Source organism: Canis lupus, chromosome 12, assembly GCF_011100685.1.
Source record: "Canis lupus familiaris isolate Mischka breed German Shepherd chromosome 12, alternate assembly UU_Cfam_GSD_1.0, whole genome shotgun sequence".
In the NCBI taxonomy this organism is placed as follows: Eukaryota; Metazoa; Chordata; class Mammalia; order Carnivora; family Canidae; genus Canis; species Canis lupus.
The window spans coordinates 4,927,466-4,948,147 of NC_049233.1; the positions used below are offsets into that span (position 1 = coordinate 4,927,466).

Genomic DNA, 20,682 nt, shown 5'->3' on the forward strand with positions numbered 1-20,682 from the left:
CTTTAAGCCCAGGCCTGAAAAATTAGAGAAACTTTGAAAAGTAAACAGTGGTAGAATAGACATCAAGAGCCATGATGTCACCTAGACATTTATGCTTCAAAGCTCTTTACCCTTTTCTGATTTACTAGGATTAAGACCTTCCTGATGTGCTTCCATCACAGATGTAGGATGGAGTTTAAGCAACTTGGGTCAAATTGGAGGGAGGCATGACCCTCCAAACAAAGGTAAGAAATACAGTGGCTCTCAGGGTGGAGTTGACATATAGGAATTTGGCTCTATGTCCCACAGTCATAAGTGTAGATGATCCTAACAGTCACTTTTGGAATGCTCTAGGTAAAATAAAACTCAACCAACTTACAGCACATAGAAAATTCTTTTGAATTAGAAAATATTTTCAAAATAAATTCAATTATTTTCAAATACATCTAGAGAGGTTCTGAAAGGTGTCTAAAGCTTAAGACATTTTTACTAAAATAAAAGCTGTTGTTACTAAAGGAACTGAGAGTTCTGAAAAGTTTATGCTCTAAAATACTTTAAAATCTGCCCAAGATATTGATGGAGACTCATGTGATGATACTTTTCATGAAGTATCATAAAAACAAAAACAAAAAACTGCTGAGCAAAGTGCATTTCAGCTTATGAATTATGGAATATTCTCAAGTATTGAGACTTATCCTAGTACTTCACAACTTAGCTGACAGATTTTTCTGTCAGAGGTTTATTGTTAGAAGTATCTTCCTCCCTAAAGGAGAGTACATTTAGTGGAGGAGGAAACTATCAGTACATTCATTGTGGTTTTTGGTTGATCAAGTTTGAATGTTTTCAAAACAGGAAATCCAGAGACTCTGCAAAGGATTCCTGCCTGTGTGTCAGTTTCCTAGGCTAGTTTACAGCTTGATTCATGTACTTGATGTTAAAATTATATAAATAATTTCAGAAGTTCTTTTTATGGGGACAACCCATCATATTAGAGGGGGGAAAGATTGGCTACTAATCAACATGTTAGGAAAGATCAGTGAAGCAAGCAAGCTGAAAAAACAAGTTCAAATTATAAGGAAAGTAAGCAAACTATGATGAAAACAGCTAGCCTAAGAGAGACAATAAATGATAAAACTAGCGTTTATGGCCACCTGGTAGGAAGGCAAAAATCTGCAATAACTCTTGTACTTACTACTTTATTATATGGGCTAAATTTTTTTTCTGTTAAATCTAACTCTTCTAAGTTGGAGTTGAACACTACGTACAGTACCATAAAAATCTTAAACCGATACATGCACGCGCACACACAAGCATACACACACACACCAGTTCATATGTATATATAAAACCACTACCTTTTAATCTGGAATGTCAGAGTAAGAGAAGGTACCACAGCCTCAGGGAGTATACAGCCCATTGATTCTTTACATCTATAAGTAGCAAAGGCTATCTCTCTTAACTGGTTTCTAAACTCAGAACACTGGTGTGACAAGTTCTACAAGACTGCTGACAAGAACTCACACAGTACCCTGGAGCCCCAGAAATGAGCACCATGGACTGCCACAGCAGAGGCCCCCCTTCATGGTGATAGATGTAAAGTAAACGTGCCTGGCTCCTACAGGTCCGGTGCTCAGCTTTTTTTGTTTTTTGTTTTTGTTTGTTTGTTTTTAATTGTCTCAACAATCGATACCAAAGGAAACCGTAGCAACTCTGGCTAAGGAAGACGTGTGGTTGCTTTTGACCTTGCATCTCTTAGTGCAAATACTCACTTAATAAATATTTAATAATAACTAACATGACTCACTGGGAGCTTGGCCTCTAGGGCTCAGGAGGTCTGTTGCTAATTCCAACCAGCATGATTTACGGGAAGTAAATGATCTATGACGTGCCCAAAGAGAATAAAAGTACATACAGGATGCTTCTACTTAGGGCTTTTTTGGTAGAGGAAAAAAAATACACAAGTTAAAAAGGAACATTTTCTCTGGACTTAAAGTCTATGTAACTTGGAGGGGGGAGGTCCTCCAAATCCCATGAAGTCAAACCAAATGAAATTACCCGAGCTTTGCTGCGCAATCCGAGTGTAACCACATCAAGTAAGCCGGGTCTGCTGCAAAACATCACTTAAACTGGAGCTCTGACTTATTGTTCTCTTACTGCCCTAGAGCAATTTTGTTTTGAAGAGCACAGAACACCCTGTTCTGAATGTGGCTGGCACATGAACTCGATGTGCTGACAGCAATTTGTACTCTGATTAAAATAGGGGGGAAAAGGAAAGAGAGTGTACTGCAGTAACAAAAACTGGAATGCAAGAACCCAAAAACTGTAGAATTTGTATTTTAGGAAGCAAAACTGAGAAGGAGACTCCATAACCTAAAAACAACAACAACAACACCCAAAAAAACCAGTGCTGTAAGTGCTCCAGCCTAGAGACGCTAGCTCTGCTAAGTGTCTGCTTTTCCCTTTTCTAATTATAGTAGCTGGTGTCTGATAGCTTTGCACTCATTCCCAAAACAATTACTGGGTCATGGGGATCTGAATGGGAATGCTGTAATGGCATTACTACTAGACAAGACCAGTCATCTCGCCAGAGAAAACCAGGTTGTGACAGGTTACTCCCATATGGCAAGGGTTTTCTCTGCTGCCTAATCCATGCCAAATGAGTTTCTGCCTGCCTAATAGAGCTGAACATCCAAGAGACAGTGGATTCTTAATGACCCCCTGAAACGGCAAATGAGGAAACAGAGATGGATTTCTATAATCAAGAGAGGCATATTCATCACTGATTAGAAGAGAAACTGTTCCCATCAAGCATGGTGGTCAAAGTCCCCCGCACTGCCTCCCCCTTCCTTGGCACCACTTTATACCGTGGGAGAGGACCAAATACCAGCTGACAGAACTAAGGGGCAGATGCTACCTACCCAGGACAGTCAGGCACCCCGGCTACCTGAATAGAAGAATCCATGCAACTGGATTATAGATTTTCATCTGAATAGGAGGCACATGCACAGTGATAAACTCTACCCCAACACAAGCCCTCATCACTCCCCTCTTTACACAGGGACAGCACTTTGGTCGGACGTGGACTCCAGTATCATCCTGCCGCTTTATAGTAGTGGCTTTGGGCAAGGTCATCTAAATTATCTGAAGCTCAGTTTCTTCAACCACAAAATAATTCCAGCTAACTCATTGTTGCCGAGAGGATTAGATCAGGGCCCAGCAGCCGGCATTCCTTCATTTTCACGTCCGGGATCTCCTGTGTGAGACCACTGTTATCTGCTTGGATGCACAGAGATGAACCCAATGGAAGTTAGCTAGGATTATTTTCCTGCAATTAGTGGTAATTTAGACCAGATTAAACATGTTTTAGAACCTGGATACAAGAAGCCACTGAATGGCTCCAGGGAGAACACTGTTGCAGTATGAATGGAACTAAAAGTAGGTGAGGTGAAGGCCATGTCTTACACTTCTTTTGTACCTCATAATGTCTACCACAGAGTTCAAGGCCAGAAAGTTAATATTTACTTAACAATGAGTTTGAAACAGGGCCTTAAGGAAAATAGTAGTAATTTTCACTCATAGGAATTTTCCTGTTTGAATATTGGTCAGTACTCCTATTTTTTTTTTTTAAAGATTTTATTTATTTATTAGAGACACAAAGAGAGAGAAAGGAGAGAGAGAGAGAGAGAGACAGGCAGAGGGAGAAGCAGGCTCCTTGCAGGGATCCCAACGTGGGTCTCCAAGGTCTCCAGGATCACGCCCTGGGCTGAAGGTGGCGCTAAACCGCTGAGCCACAGGGGCCTGCCCAGTACTCCTATTTTTAATAAATTCCAAGAGCTATTTAAAGTTTTTACTGATATGGAGCTTTTGTCCTTTAACACTATTTTAAAATAAATGATTCATTGGCTGGATTTTTTTTAAATAACAAAAAAGGACTATTTCTATGAGGATTTTATTTTACCTGAAGACTTGAATATGCCTTTCTAGAAGAAGCTACATAAACAAGATATTTAAAAGAATAAACACTGTCCATTTTAGACCAAGTGCCATACTATATTTTTTTGTGAAAACATATAATAAAGTGGTTTCAAGAATTTGCTTTCTTACTGGAAAAAATTTACCAGGACATTCACAAATACTTCAAAAGCATGTGAAAAACAAAACCAAAGAACCCTCATAGCTCTATTAGATCTCAACATGTACATACATGAACTAATTTCTCTATTCAAAATTGTTGGTACCATTTTGTTTTTGATTTATCTATTTATTGAGAGAGAGAGAACGCATACCTGAGGGGTAGTGGTGGTGGTAGAGAAGCAGAGGGAGAGGGAGAAAGAATTATCAAGCAGACTCCACGTCCAGCATGGAGCCCAAAGTAGGGCTCAATCACACCACCCTGAGATCATGACCTGAGCCGAAATCAAAAGTTGGACACAACAAAATGAGCCACACAGGTGCCCCAAGAAAAATCATTTTAGACAATTTTGCCTCCCCTCTCCATTGCCCATCTGCACCACATTTTGTTAAAATGATCCAGAGACTAGTTCTAGATTGTTATCATTATTTTTAACATTGTATTTTTGCCATTTCAGGGATCTGTTAAGTTAAATGCAACTTTACTGACACGGGAAGTACTCTTTTTGCTCACTAATGTTGCTTATGCCTTGAAGTCTTCACTTCTTGGCTTTATTTTTTGTGTTATTTTAGTATATCCTACAGTATTTTTTCAAAAAGGATATAATTCTGCATATTCCAAAAAGTTGATTTTGTTCTTAAAGGATGAACTGAGTATACAGCTCTAGGTTCAAAATACTCAACAGTTGCGGGCAGCCCCAGTGGCCCAGTGGTTTAGCGCCGCCTTCAGCCGAGGGTGTGTGATCCTGGAGACCTAGGATCAAGTCCCACGTCAGGATCCCTGCATGGAGCCTGCTTCTCTCTCTCTCTCTTTCTATCTCTCATGAATTAAAAAAAAAGAAAAAAGAAAAAAAAAAAACACCCCATAGTTGTAATACTCAAAGCGATGTCATGTAGTATTTAGTGTCATGAATAAATCTGATGTCATTCTGATTCTCATTCCTTTGCTCAGAGTTTGTTCCTACCTGGAAAAGTTCAAAATTTTCTTTTAAGCTGTGGAATTAAGAAATTTTACCAGAATGTATCTAGGTGAAAAAGCACTCTTTACTGCTGTAGGACACTCTCAACTGGCCCTTTCAACCTTTGAAGCTCTTCTATCTTTAGGAAAGTTTCTACTATTACATGTTTAATTAGATTCAAATGGTCTTTGATTTTTTCATCCCTATCTTCTTTCTTCCACCTTCCATATCTTTGGGTTTTCTCACTCTATGTTCTGAGAGATCCCTAGACTACCTTTTTTATATCACCAATTCAGAACTCTGGGACTGCCCATTTTGCCTTTCAACCCTTCCCCTGAATTCCAGTTTTGATAATAATATTTTTAATTTCCAGAAACTTTATCTTCACTTTCCTTTTTCAGAGAAGCCAGGTTTTTGACTTATGAATTTAATGTCCCGTTATATATTTCTGAAGACAGTAATTAGTATCTTATTTTTTTTTCATTTTTCATTTATTTCAGAGAGAGGGAGAGAGAGCATGCACGTGTGCACATGGGGGTAGGGGGAGGAACAAATGGAGAGGGACAAGCTGACTTCTGTCCTGAGCGCCGAGCCCGACATGGGGCTTGATTCCAGGATCCTGAGATCATGACATGAGCTAAAATCAAGAGTTAGACCCTTAACTGACTGAGCTGCTCAGTGCCCCCCGCCCCGCCCACCCGCCCTTGTAGTATTTTAAAAATTCTCTTCTATTTCTTCTTAGTCCATGTTGGTGCTTCTTTTTCTCACGGTACTTGGTGATGTTTCTTTGTTATCTGGTCATGTTATAAAGGAAGGATTCAGTAAGATCAAATGATTGTCGTTATCTGGCACAGTTTTTCTTAGTGGTTAGATACATTTCCATGGTAGGCTTTTCCCCAAAGAGGTGGGCTGTTTGTGAAGATGTCTGCGTGGAGAGATATTTACCAGAAATACCAGAAATATTTACTGAGCATTTACTATGAGCTGAGCATGATGTGCACATGAAGGCTGGGGATACCTTTCCCCAGCGGTGATATACAAAAAAGTCTTCAGGAGCAAAACACTTGAGCCTATTTACTATTGTGCAGAGCTTTTTCACTTTTCTTCACATTCAAATCTGCTTTAAAAGTTCAAAGATACTTTATGTCTTTTTTCTCTAGGCCAAGGCCTAACACATGGAGTCTTCTGAGGCACATCCCTATTTTAACTTGGAAATCTGGCCTTACTGACTTTAGCCCAGGAGCAAAGACACAGCCAGACCCTAGAGTAATTCTCAATCCTTGGCTGCAAATTAGAATCACCTGGGGAGTTTAAAAATTTGTGCCTGGAGTTCCAGCCTGTGAGATTTAAGATTCTTATTTAACTGGTCTGGGCATCAGGATTTAAAAAAAAACTCCCCGGGTAATTCTAAATTCAGCTAAAGTTGAGTACTGCTACTAAAGTTTACTGCCCCAGCTGTTCCATATTGTTTTATAACAACCATGATGATTGCCCCATAGCCTGCTTTGGCTCCCTTGCACCAGCCGACTGTGTGCTTGGAGTTCTGCCCAAGTTTGTTGAGAATGGTATGTACCTCTCCAGAGAACTTCTCTACACCTGTTTTGAGTTGGATTTCCTGAGTTTAGTTTCCATCAGTCTAATTTTATTTACTTTATATATTCTAGAAATTCTTCATAATTTCTGATCCACTTCTTGCATTCTTCCTATTTTCCAGCATGATTATGGATTTTTTTACTCTTTTATGAAATCATTCTCCAAACCCCTTGCCTGTCTCTTATTCACTGGGATCTGAATAGCGAAAGGAGGTAGGAAGGAAGGGTATTCCAACAAACTGAATCCTGCAGATGGCTCTGCTGAAATGTTCACATTTGAACACACTGGCGATTGCATTTTTTCCATTCAAATATGGTGAAAGCACTGTAGGGCAAGACGGCCACATACAGCCAGCATTTTGATGTGTCTGCTCTAAGCACTGAGGTTAACAAATCAAAAATGTGAAAGACAGGGGGCTTGGGGAAGGAAGAGTGGTAGCTATTTAGAACCTGAAGTCAGTGAGATTAGATTTCTAAGAAAGCAAAGCTTAAAGGTAACAATGTACCTTCTACTGCCAACTAAAGTATGATGACTAAAATATCCATCATCTCAATGTCAATTAGACTACCTTAGAACACTGACTTTTTTTTTAATGGAAAAAGAACAAGGTTGAATAAAATTACAAGATGGTCATCTTAATCGACATAAGAAAAAGCACACTGGAACAGAATCTAAAAGTTGATTTGCAATTATTAGGATCCTAACAGAGAGGGTAAAAATTTGAGGAGGAGGAACCCTGGCTGGCTGAGTCAAGTTAAGCACCTGCCTCCAGCTCAGCCAGGAATCTACTTCTCCTCCTCCCTATGCCCCTCCCCCTGCTTGTGTCCATGCTCTCTCAAATAAATAAAATCTTTAAAAATATTTCTTTGAGGAAGAATAAATCCTGTCAACTAACATAAGTTTCTCCCTTATTCCAAATACAAAGTAATTGAAGTAAAAGATCACAAGTCAGAAAAGCCTTTTGATTTCAGTCCATAACTTTATTTTTCAAAAACCAAACAAATATCCTAGAGAAATACAACTTAAGTACGATTAGTATTAAGAGCTATAGAATTGGGACCCCTGGGTGGCTCAGCGGTTGAGTGCCTCTGGCTCAGGGCGTGGCCCCAGGGTTCTGGGATTGAGTACCGCATCAGGCTCCCTTCAGGGAGCCTGTTTCTCCCTCTGCCTATGTCTCTGCCTCTCTAACTGTGTCTCTCATGAATGAATAAATGAATGAATAAATAAATAAGTAAGAGCTATAGAATTAATTTGAAGACTGTTGTTCAACAGGAAAACAAGACAACAAGGAAAAATTAATAATGGGTTCTAGGTCAACCCTGGTAGAGCCAAAAGGATTTGCTAATGAATTAGATGTAGGATATAAGAGAAACAGGAGTCAAGGATTTCCTTCCTTAAATCTATATTCAGGAAGCAAAACAAAGTATATAAGCAGAATAAGGAGGGTAGAAAAAAAGAAATTAATTGCCCTGTGTTACATATAAAAAGATTATTAAAAAAAAAGATTATCATTTCTGTTTTATAGATGACAAATCTGGATGCCCAAGCTAGTCAAGTAACTTGTCTCAAGTCATAAGAATATCAGGTACTGATTCCAAGATTCAGAAACCAAGTCTACCACTTGCCAAGCCTGTGCACCCCTCCCCTGACCACTCACTGTACCTTTACATAGAAGTGACAGGCACTCTGTAACTCTTGTGTATCTATAATGATATATTATATGATGGATCACCACTGTCTCCCATTCTCCTTCACTGCAGAACTGGCTTTGAATCTAAGTGTACAGGTGACGCTATTAGAATAGGGATACCCGTAAGGACCAAGAAGACTCCCAAAGAACAAGGTGATCATAGTTTTGGACAGAGACCACTTTTAAGTCAACCCTCTGTCCTCCTCCCACACACAGCAAACTTGTTTCAAAGAGGGAAAGCAGGACACCTTACCCTTGATAAGTGAAAATATAATATAGTTTTATAAAACCAATTTGTTCCAGTAAACCAAAAAAGGTTTTTGGGGAGAAAAAGTAAAAATAAACAATTTGTTTATTAGGAAAGTATAGCCTAACAATATGAGAGACAACAATCAGTCATTACCCTTTCTTAAGATATTTGGAAACAGAAAAAAGTAAAATGAGATAAAGAACTATTCAAATACTTTTAAAAACCATTGATAGTAGTTACTCTTCATACAGAAAGGAAGGGGTCATAAGAGAAAAAAATGCAGGTACCTGCTCATTTGTGCAGAAGAAATACAGGTGGTATAAACCAGGAACTTATATGACTGGTGACCAATGGTAGGTAGGTAGGATGGAAGGTGGAAATAATGAGGAAATGGGAACAGGTTAGTAGAGATGAGGGGGAAAAACACTTCTGTGTATATCTTTTTGTATAGTTTAGAATCACGGTAATGTTTCACCTACCCCAAACACAAACAGTAAACATCAACCAGAGTGTGTGTGGGACCCTAAATGGAACATAGATGTAAATGAACATAACTGCATTATAAATGAACAGCATAACCACACTGAAGGGAGTGAGGAAAAAGAACTAACCTAAGTTGGAAAGCAGTTGTTTTCATGTATGCTTTAAGGCTCATGACTAAAGGAACTGTACACAAATATTTCCCATTTTTAGGAAGCTTATTTTTCACAAGATGTGGGTTAGCAATTCTGAAACTACGTTCTATATAAACTATAATTAAGCAGTAAGCAAATATATTGTGGATAATGAGAGTGAGGTTTCTCACTGCTGGAGAAAGCTGTTTTAAATAAGCAAAGGGAGAAGGTGAGAGTGAACCTGTGGTTGGATTGGAAATAGAAGGGTTAGGATGTACTCATAGTTTGTAATATATATATATATACAGACTAGTAAAGAATAAATTTGATTGTGTATATTTATGCAGATTGAGGCACACATATTTCCTACATCCATCTACTTGAGAGGTTCTAGAAACAATAACATTCCATAGTATGAGTATACCTAGCACTCAGATCTTGGTTTCTAAATACTATTCTCTAATAAAAGAAATCAGATTTTCTTTAAAAATAGCTGATTCCAGCCCCAGGGCAAATGAGAGCATCCTGTACCAAAAGTAAGGAAGTACTGAGGTGCCTGGGTGGCTCAGCTGGTTAAGCATCCAACTGTTAGCTTCATTTAGAGTCTTGGTCTCGGGGTGTGGGACTGAGCCCTGGGTTGCGCTCCATATTAAGCACAGTCTGTTTGGGATTCTCTCCCTCTGCCCTTCCCCCAGCTTACTCTAACATAAATAAGTAAAATCTTTTTATAAAATAATTTTTAAAATGTTTTTTATTTATTCACTTAGAGAACGAGAGAGAGAGAGAAAGACAGAGAGAGAGAGAAAGAGAGAGAGAAAATGAGCAGGGGGAGAGGGAGAAGCAGACTCCCTGCTGAGCAGGAAGCCCAACATGGGCCTCAATCTCAGGACTCCGAGATCATGACCTGAGCTGAAGGCAGATGCTTAACCATCTGAGCTACCTATGCAACCCATAAATAAAATCTAAAAAAAAAAAAAAGAGAGAGAGAGAGAGAAATAAAAAGGAAAAATTAAGGAAGTGCTTTAAAAAAAACCACAGGAGGTATGTTGAAAAGCACTTTCTAATGACCAAACTTGGGACAATTTGAGCAACAACATAAATAAGATAGCAATGAATAATAACCTACAGAATAAAATAAACTCCCATGAGTCCATACTATTATAAACAACTGAATAAATAGGGGAGGAGAAACCCCTCCTTATAGCAGAATTCCAATTACATTGAAGAAGGAACAATGGAAATAGAAAAATCACCATTAGGCAAATACTACAGTTATAACCGTTGCATACAAAAGTCATCCATGGGGAAAAAAAATCATTCATGGATGCTAAAATCACTGTTAAGGTGTAATGTAAAAGAAGATCTTGGGATCATCCATCTCCTAGTAGTTCTCTCCCAATGAGATACTTAGAAAGGCAAAAATAGGAAATTTTACAAAGCAGAACTTGGCAGATCCCACCTTAACCAAGGGACCCAAGTTACATCATCACTATCACATGTCTCCTGATAATGATTGAACTGAGAAAGGCACACTATTGCTTATATGATATTTTTCCAAAAAATGTGTAACTTCAATCTAATCAGACAAACCCAAACTGAAGTATATTTTATAACCAGACGGTTGTCTTCAAAAGTGCTAAAATAATGAAAATCACAGAAAGACTGATCCAACTGTCTCAGACTGGAGAGACTACATATCACAGTAGATCCTGAATCTGACCATGGACCAGAAAAAGGACATCAGTGTGGGAACTGATGAAACTCACCTAAGATCTGTAGAACAGTTAATAGTATTGCTCCTTGTTAATTTCCTGATTTTGATAAATGTACTGTGGTGAGGGATGATGTGAACATTAGGAAAAGCTTGAAGCATATAAGAAAATTCTCTGTACTAGTTTCACAGTTTGTAAGTTGAAAATTATTTTAAAACAGAAAGTTGAAAATAAAGATTCCCACTGAAAATACTACTAAAAGCAAGATCTGATTTAATTTAGCCTGCCCCAAAGTTAACTCTGCAGTGGTAGCTTTGCGGCATTGTTTATAACTGGGAAAAGTTTTTCCTTTTAATTTGGTTACCAAAATCCTCCAGTTTAGAAATATACATTATAAACTGTTGAATCTGAGGAGTAACTGTAACATAGGGAAAAATCTCCATTTTTGTATATGCCTGAAATTTTTCATTAAAAAATTAAAATGTGTAGTATAGATAATCTTTTCACGTACTTGCTAAAGATAATTTTCTATCATCCTTGTGACTTTCATAAACATTTAGAATTCTATCATGGAATGCTCAGTGCTAGCAGGACCTACAGGATCACTGTAAAGAAAGGAAGCTAAAGCCCAGAGACTCAAGGGTTAGTTAGAGTCCGCTGAAGCCAGAATCCTCTCTCTGACTACTGGTCTATGTATTTCTCTAACATCTGAGCTCCTCTTCGTTTATTCTAAAACTTACCATGAATGATAGCTACCTAAACATTTCAACTGCAATAATATAGTAATACTATTTATAATTGTTTCCACCTAAATGAATAACTCCATTTGAACTAATCTTCCAGACTCCCCAAAATGAAACACGGGTCTCAAATAATAAATACTACAGTAAAGATAAGAAAATCAACCATTCTAGCTTACTGTTCCAAAGGAACTCTAACTTATTTTTATTTTTTTTTAAGATTTTATTTGAGAGCAAGAGAGAGAGAGAGTGAACATGAACAGGGGGAAGGGTAGAAGGAGAGGGAGAAGGAGACTCTCCACTGAGCAGAGAGCCTGATATGGGGCTCAATCCCAGGACCCCAGGATCATGACCTGAGCTGAAAGCAGATGCTCAACTGACTGAGCCACCCAGGCACCCTGGACTCTATTTTAAATAGGCCTTTTATAATAGTTCATATTGCCACCCTTGTTTAGTGCTTTGATTGTTTTCTTAGTGGAAATATTTCTGTTTTCTCACAACTCTCCTTTTTAAAGTATTTCAGCTTTATGAAGCAAATGAATGGCATCTTTCAAACATCTATCCACGCAGAAAGCATCTACCGAACACCAAATGCATGTAAGGCCCTGTAGGTGATGCTGGAAACAAAAAGATGAAGAAAGATTCTGGTCCTCAAGGTGCATACTGGGGAAATGGGTAAACACTGATTACAGCATAAAGTGGCAAGTGATGTACATAATGGTATACAGAACAGGCTCTGGGAGGAACAAAGAGTGACTGGGTATCCCAGTCCTCGACAGTATCTCCTTATTCCCAACACAGCAAATAAAAACACAGAATAGCTTTAAGTCATCCAGTAAATGGCAAAGCAACCTGAACCCAGATTTCCTACACAGAATAGAATGAACACTATTATCAATTATGATCTAACTAAAATAAACTTTTTGACCTTGAGGAAAGCCAGTGAGATGGGTTTGAGAGCTCTGAATGGCATTATAATCTAACTGCTCTGTTTAGAACTCTGTACTCTGTGCAATTTATATAACTTTCCTGAACTCATTTTCCTCATCTGGAGATAATAAATTTTATCTCGTAAGGTTATTTTAAGAAATAAATGAATAAATATGTAAGGCAGCTAATATAGTTGCTGGCACACCAAGGAGTCCATAATAGACTTGGGACTTGATGGATAAGATTACCTTTTCCTCACCTTCTGGGTCTGCAGAAGCTCGCACAGTACCTGGCATGGGCATGCTAGATAAATATTTACCAAATAAAGTCAGTATTAAATAAATGTTGAATTTAAAACTATTCTCGGGCTATATTCAATTGTTTATTGCTATAAATAGATTTTTAGAAAGAAACCTCCCTTTTCTCCCTATAAATGGAACCCAATTTTTAAGGACCAGTTCACTGTCACAGCGATACTTACTTTCTACTGTTGCTCCTTCATTTGGGTTTGAATATCCTTCTCCTTTCTGTTTGATTCTTCGGATAATGCCTCCATCTTCAAATAAATCTTCTCCTTTGAAATCAAGGAGCTCAATCTAGAAAGGAAAAAAAGGATTTGGCTGAGAAAAAACCAAACAGAGCCAATTTAACATACTTAAAAACAAGGGCAACCAATTCTCCTTTCATTTTACAAAATAAAACTCTTTTATATTTATCTATGTATCTCAGTTATTGGAAAAGTAGGAAAAAAAGAACACTGCACTTTCAATACCTGGAAAGAGCCTTCATGTAATGATAATGTCTAGGACTGCATCCTGTGGGACTGCAGTGCAAAGACAGACAGGAAACACTAGGAGGGCTGCCTTGTGGGCAAAAAGCCAGAGCTCCAAGGTGCTGGCCCAGAACTATTTTGTCGGACTCTAAAGGCCACCACCTTTCCAGCCCAGATTCATGGAATTCCCTTTTTAAATGTAAAAATAAATCCTATGAATCAGGCTTATGGACAACTAAAGGTGTTTTTTTTTACCTAATTATGATGTTTCAGGCATTTCCTCCCTTCATTTTTTAAGTCAGATCTTGACAAATATATATATAATTCAATACAGGATGAATAACATTATCACCACCTACAGCTTCTAATGAAGAAGTGAGATCTGTGACAAACAGTAAGCCTGTATAACATGAAAATATCTTACAATGTGGTTTCAGTACATTTCAACACTTACCTCCCACATTTCCAACCTGTTTTCTGGTCAATTTTGGGTATGTTATACTCACACCACTGACCAGAACCTTTATTTCTCAAGCCTGGTGTCTTTTGTTTATTTGGATATAACTTTTCTGTGCCAGAAACACGTTTCTAAGAAAGCATTGGCACACACCCCTTGGGTTTGTGGGAAACAATTCAAGAAGCCAAGCTCCAAAATAAATAAGTCGGATCTGATCCTCAATAGCAAGCTTAGCTCCTTGTTCCACTGCCTGTTGCTTCAGAGCCAGCACTATAGTAGAACAGATGCTAAAAAGGCAACATCACACACATACTTACCTCAAAAAAGAGAGTTGCATTCGAGGGAATTTTAGGGAGACTGCCAGCAGAGCCATATGCATATTCTGGTTTGCACAGTAAATGGCAGATCTCTCCTTTTTTCATGGTGGCCACCCCAATGTCCCATGCCTTGATAACCTGGCCTAAGAGAAAGAAAAAGGTGGTTGAAAGCTGTAGGCCATATTTAAAAATACTTAACTGTCATAAAACACAAGTTCAAACAAATTTCCTATTCTCTTTACATTACACACTCAGGAAGTAGGAGCTACAGAAGAACCTTGTAAAAGCTACCAAGAAATAAACTGTGATTTTTGAGGGTGATCAGAGAAGATTCCCTATTGAGAAGGATGAAAGTTGTTATCAACTTAAAAAATTTTTCCACTATAATAATCAGGGCATTTTTCTAGGTATAGATAGAACAAAAATAGTATGGAATAAAATGGAATTTGTCCTAAGGATGCTTATAATTTAGTTGGGTAGACAAAAATAACAAACAACTGGAAAGGTATAAATTGCATAAAAGGCCCCATGAACGATATCTTCTCAAAATTTAATAAAAGAAAAAAGCATTTTTTTTTTTTTAAGCAAAACAGTCATGTGTCCTTTTGTCAAATCACAAGAACTACTGAACTCAGAATTTTTTTTTTCCTACTTCCAGGAAACCAAAAGTTGACTTTGCTCCACAACTGTAGAAGTATATTATCCTATATAGTTGAAATTATATCTTATAATAAGCAGTCTCAAATCCTTTGGGAAACAATAAAAATGTAGGTGACTTAAAGGGATAAAATACAAAAATGAGGTACTATGTCAATAAAAAACGTAAGGTCTGATTCAGGTAAACAATGAATCTCAATGGAAATGAATTTTGAAGAAAGCTGTTATCCTGAACTGATAACGGGTAGTAGGATATTAGAGAGTAAGGGGAACTCTATACCTAAGTAGGTAAGTAGGGATGCATTTAAGCATCTGCGACTTAGGACTACAGCTTGTCTTCATTAAGTATTACAATTTTTCAAAAGATCAGATACTTATTTTAGTTAAAAATCTGAAAGTTATATATGCCTATTATTAAAGCACACACAAGAGAGAAAGACATAAAGTGAAAGGGCATCCATTCCCTCCTTGTAAGAAACCACTCTTGTTCTTTTATATCCTTCTGGCGTATGCTGTCACTTTTTATAAAAAATTTAAGACACAAATGACGGCATACTATACATTCAACTCAGCTTTTCATTTTATTTTTTTTATTATTTTTTTTAGTAAATTTTTTTAAAATTTTTATTTATTTATGATAGTCACACAGAGAGAGAGAGAGAGAGAGAGGCAGAGCCACAGGCAGAGGGAGAAGCAGGCTCCATGTACCCAGAGCCCGACGTGGGATTTGATCCCGGGTCTCCAGGATCAGGCCCTGGGCCAAAGGCAGGCGCCAAACCACTGTGCCACCCAGGGATCCCGCTTTTCATTTTATATATATCTTGGGGCACCTGTGTGGTTCAGTCAGTTGGGCGGTCAACTCTTGGTTTCAGGTTAGGTCATGATCTCAGGGTTGGGCTCCACCACAGTGGGCACAGGGCCTGCTTAGAATTCTTTCTCTGTCCCTTCTCCCTGTTCTCCACCCCTCAATAATATAGATCTTGATCTTTCTCCATCAGTAGAAAGGAGAATATGCATTTTATTTTTTTTATTTATTTATGATAGTCACAGAGAGAGAGAGAGAGAGAGAGAGAGAGAGAGGCAGAGATATAGGCAGAGGGAGAAGCAGGCTCCATGCACCGAGAGTCCGATGTGGGATTCGATCCGTGTCCAGGATCGTGCCCTGGGCCAAAGGCAGGCACTAACCCGCTGCGCCACCCAGGGATCCCAAGAATATGCATTTTAGAAGTTAAAAGTGCACCCTGTTTTAAGCTTAGACTACCTGGATTAAAATAACAAACCCTTACACATGATGTACAAATTATTTAACCTCTGTGCCTCAGTTTCTTATCTGCAAGATGTGGATAATAATAGTGCCTGCCATATAGCTGTTATAAGAATTATTAGATAAAATGTCAAATGCATAGCATGGTGCCTGGGTTAATAAAGAACAGCCATCATAATTGGGGGTGCATGGTTGGCTCAGTCGGTAGAGCATGTGACTCTTCATCTTGGGGTTGAGTTCAAGCCTCGTATTGGGTATAGAGCCATCATTATCATCGTAAATACAAACAGATCTACCTCATCCTACATGGTGGCATAATATCCCAGTCTCTCTCCTTTTGAGAAACATATTAACAATGGTATTCTAAATAAGGATATTTGTTCATATATGATTGTCTCCTTTGTTCTAGTATATTTGGAAGGTAAATTTCTAGAAATGCAAGGGTGATGTGTATTTTCGGTTTGATAGATATATTGTCCAATTGCCCTTCAAAAATGGCTACATCGGGATCCCTGAGTGGCGCAGCGGTTTGGCGCCTGCCTTTGGCCCAGGGCGCGATCCTGGAGACCCGGGATCGAATCCCACGTCGGGCTCCCGGTGCATGGAGCCTGCTTCTCCCTCTGCCTGTGTCTCTGCCTCTCTCTCTCTCTCTCTGTGACTATCATAAATAAAAAAAAAAAAAAAAAATGGCTAAAAAAAAAAAAAAAATGGCTACATCAATTTATATGCTTACACATGGGTCTACTGTGAAAACAGTCCAGAATCATCAGGCAAAATGTTAAATCTGTTGTTGACAGGTTGGCTTTCCTGTCACTTATTCTTTCCAAAGATTGCTAGGTTTTAGACTGGGCCCTTGAGAACCTTTTTTTTTTTTTTTTTTTAAACTACCGACTCTGAAATTTTAAGATATACTCCTTCAAGACATCTTCATGTTGTGGGGGTTACTACTGTACATTTGTTCAAGATAGTTAGTCAAGGGCAGCCCCGGTGGCGCAGCGGTTTAGCGCCGCCTGCAGCCCAGGGTGTGATCCTGGAGACCCTGGATGGAGTCCCACGTCAGGCTCTCTGCATGGAGCCTGCTTCTCCCTCTGCCTGTGTCTCTGCCTCTCTCTTTCTCTCTCTCTCTCTCTCTCTGTGTGTCTCTATGAATAAATAAATAAAATCTTAAAAAAATACAAATATTCTCTCTCCAAAATGCTCTCTGAAAAAATAAATCATGTTAAATATTAATAAATAAATCATGCTAAAAAAAAAAGATAGTCAATTACTGAGGAACAAAGATCTAGCTATTAAGAATACAAAGGTGGCCATCCCCTTCTTCCTTCCAAGGATCATGCAATGTAGTATGGCTAGTGGAAGAGAAAGATACATGCACTGTTTTTGTTTTAAGCAAAGCATGGTAAACACTAACACAGAGTATAAAAAAGGGGGCTTTTGCTTTTGCTTTTGGGTGGGGGTTGGAGCAATCAGAAAAAGCTTGATTCACAGATAAGATCTACACTAGGCCTTAGGGGTCAGAAACATTAGCCTGTCAATTAAATCCACAGGACCCTCAACCTAAAAAAGATCATGCCTGTGCCTTTGCTTTTTTTTCTCATTTGAGAACATAAAGCTTCTTTTTCATTGAGCTCCCAATACCGAATGAAACACACTGAGCAAAGAGCCAGAGTGGTATGAACAAAGGCATTTAATTCTAAAATTGCCAACCCAGGGACTCTTAAAAAGTATTTCTCCTTTGATGTGATGAGTACCAGGTGTTGTACGGAAGTGTTGAATCACTAAATTGTATAGTTGAAACTAGTATTATACTGTATGTTAACTAACTGGAATTTAAGTAAAATATTTTTAAAAAGAAAAAAAAAGAACTTCCCCCGATCAAAAAAAATACAAAACAAAAAATACTAAATATATACTCATCATAGAATGCCTGGAAAGTATAGAAAAGCACAGAGAATAAAATTTAAAACCTTGGCTATCCCAACATCAGGCATAAACTGTTAATTTCCTGGTTCATTTCCTTCCAAATTATACATGTACACTTTGTTTGCATTTAATATTTTTAATTCCACATTCTTAAAATTCTGGCCACATTTGGTTTTGTGATCTGCTCTTTACATTTCACACTGTATGAGCATTTTTCTTGTTAAAAGACAGTATCTGAAAAATGACCTTTAATAATTATATACTGTTTCATCTTTTGATTATAATTTCATCACTTCATTAATAAACACTTAGGTTCTTTCTTTTATTTTACTATTATAAAGTTTTTTTTTTAATTTTATTTACTTATTCATGATAGACAGAGAGAGAGAGAGAGAGAGAGAGGCAGAGACACAGGCAGAGGGAGAAGCAGGCTCCATGCAGGGAACCTGACATGGGACTCGATCCCTGGTCTCTAAGATCACGACCTGGGCTGAAGGTGGCGCTAAACCGCTGAGCCACCCGGGCTACCCTATTATAAAGTTTTGATGAATAATTTTGCACCTAAAAAAAAAAACAAAAAAACAAAAAACAATTTTGCACCTAAATCTTCATGTATTTTTTTTCCCTCCACAGTAAAAGCCTCTTACCTGACAATCAGAACTATAGTGGCTGGGTTAATTTAAAATGTTGCTTCAAGTGAGGAATCAAAAACGAACATATACATACCTCAAATATTTTTATACCTTAAAACATATCAAAGTATATTAATTCACTAATCTTTGTCACAAGGCCAACTCCTTGTCTGTGAGTGTGGCTCTGGTGATAAAGAGTTCCACACCAACCTTACTGTATACATCATACTTATGATGTATCATTTCAATCTACAATGTGGGTTTCTTTAAAGTGGACTGGAAATCAGAAGATATTTGTAAAGCAATCAGCACAAAGAATGCTTCTGGTAAAAATGTGTTCTGAATGGCTTACTTGTTTTCGTCTTTTACCCACTCCTAATTTAAGAGCAATTTTTTTTAAAGAGCAATTTAAAAATGTTTTTAGCAATTCACCTTAGTAATGTCTTTCTGAAAATGTTCAAGTTTTCATAGAAATAATTCCTCTTTGTTTCTACATTAAGTGTTTTATGTACAATCTAATTAAATTCTAGAATTACAAAAAAGTACAGTGGACATGAACACGTTTCAGCTGATTCTTAAAGTCTGAGGAAGAAAAAAGCAGCCCCTAACATTTGGAAACTACTTGACACTGACAGCTAGGCCTTTATGATGTCTGAAGCAGGCCTGGGGAAAGGTAGGGCATGCTATTCTCCCATTGGACATAAACAATCTCACAAAACATCAACATCAGCCAAGGTCATTGTGAGACCATGAAAAAGTGAGACAAAACAAAAACACTTCAAAATTTTGTCTGAACAAAAAATAAGGTCATTGTGCAACCTACAAAATACCAAACATCCCCCTCTCCTGGCTGACAGGAGTGACTGCTGCTTCTCCAGCAGGTGTAACTTTAGTCTCTTATCTATTCAGCCTTCCTCTTAGGTAATATTTACTAAGATACCCAAAGAATCAGCTCACATCCTAACAATATCCCATCCAGAGCAAAGACCCTCTTCCCTAAACCCTTCCCCAAATCACCTAATACAAGCCCAAATCCTGTAATAAATCCTTTTGGACACTCTTAGTGAAATACCCCACAATTCCTATGTTCATTTTCCCTCCCTACAGTGAGTAATAAACCCAACTTGTTCAATGACAGCTGTGTTCTGTGGCTGGAGGGCATTGACAAGGCCCACTTAAACTGGCTGAAGCAGAGTGTAGCACCACACCACAGAACAGGAAACCACCAGTATCACTCAACATATTTGCAAACAGAATGAAGAGCATCATCAGTCTGGAATTGGTTAAGCAAGCTTCTACCATACTTCCTTAGGTGCAATTCCTAGAAGGAAAATTATAGGGTCGAAGTATAAACATTTTTAAGATTCGTAATCTTTAGGATCTTTTGATCTTTAGGATCATAATTATATACACCAAGAATATAGAATTTATCCTTACACTTGATCTGGACTTCAGTTATATTAGCTCAAAAACAATTTATCAATTTCAGAGTCCTATTTCATTTGTAACAATATCTGAAATGAAAAAAATATATTTAAACAAATGTATAATGTAGTTATTCCTTTTTTTTTTAATTTTTTATTTATTTACGATAGTCACAGAGAGAGAGAGAGAGAGAGAGGCAGAGACATAGGCAGAGGGAGAAGCAGGCTCCATGCACCGGGAGCCTGATGTGGGATTCGATCCTGGGTCTCCAGGATCACGCCCTGGGCCAAAGGCAGGCGCCAAACCGCTGCGCCACCCAGGGATCCCTAATGTAGTTATTCCTAGGCTCAAATGCTTTCTATATATATCTGACTATAGGCAATTGGAAAAGTTTAAAAGTATACAAAAAGCCCAGTATAAAGGCAACGAACTGTACTATTTTCTTCCTTCTGCAAAGTGTAATCAAAGAATACATTTTAAAATATAAAATTTTGGGTCACGTGGGTGGCTCAGTAAGTATGTGACTCTTGATTTCAGCTCAGGTCACAATCTCAAAGTTGTGAGACTGAGCCCCGTGTCAGGCATCATCAGGCTTTGGACTGGATGTGGAGCCTGCTTGGGATTCTCTCTCCCTCTC

General features: G+C 38.1%; 1 protein-coding gene across 9 annotated transcripts in view; it reads right to left on the reverse strand.

Annotated features, from left to right (window-relative positions):
* FKBP5 (FKBP prolyl isomerase 5) overlaps positions 1 to 20,682 on the reverse strand; it is a 108,858-nt gene that overhangs the window by 25,357 nt on the left and 62,819 nt on the right. For all 9 annotated transcript variants that reach the window (XM_038553844.1, XM_038553837.1, XM_038553838.1 and 6 more), the window contains 2 exons: positions 14,145 to 14,287; positions 13,080 to 13,194 (listed from right to left, as the gene is read on the reverse strand). In XM_038553844.1, the coding sequence (XP_038409772.1) occupies positions 13,080 to 13,194; positions 14,145 to 14,287 (258 nt within the window). The remainder of the gene's footprint in view (positions 1 to 13,079; positions 13,195 to 14,144; positions 14,288 to 20,682) is intronic.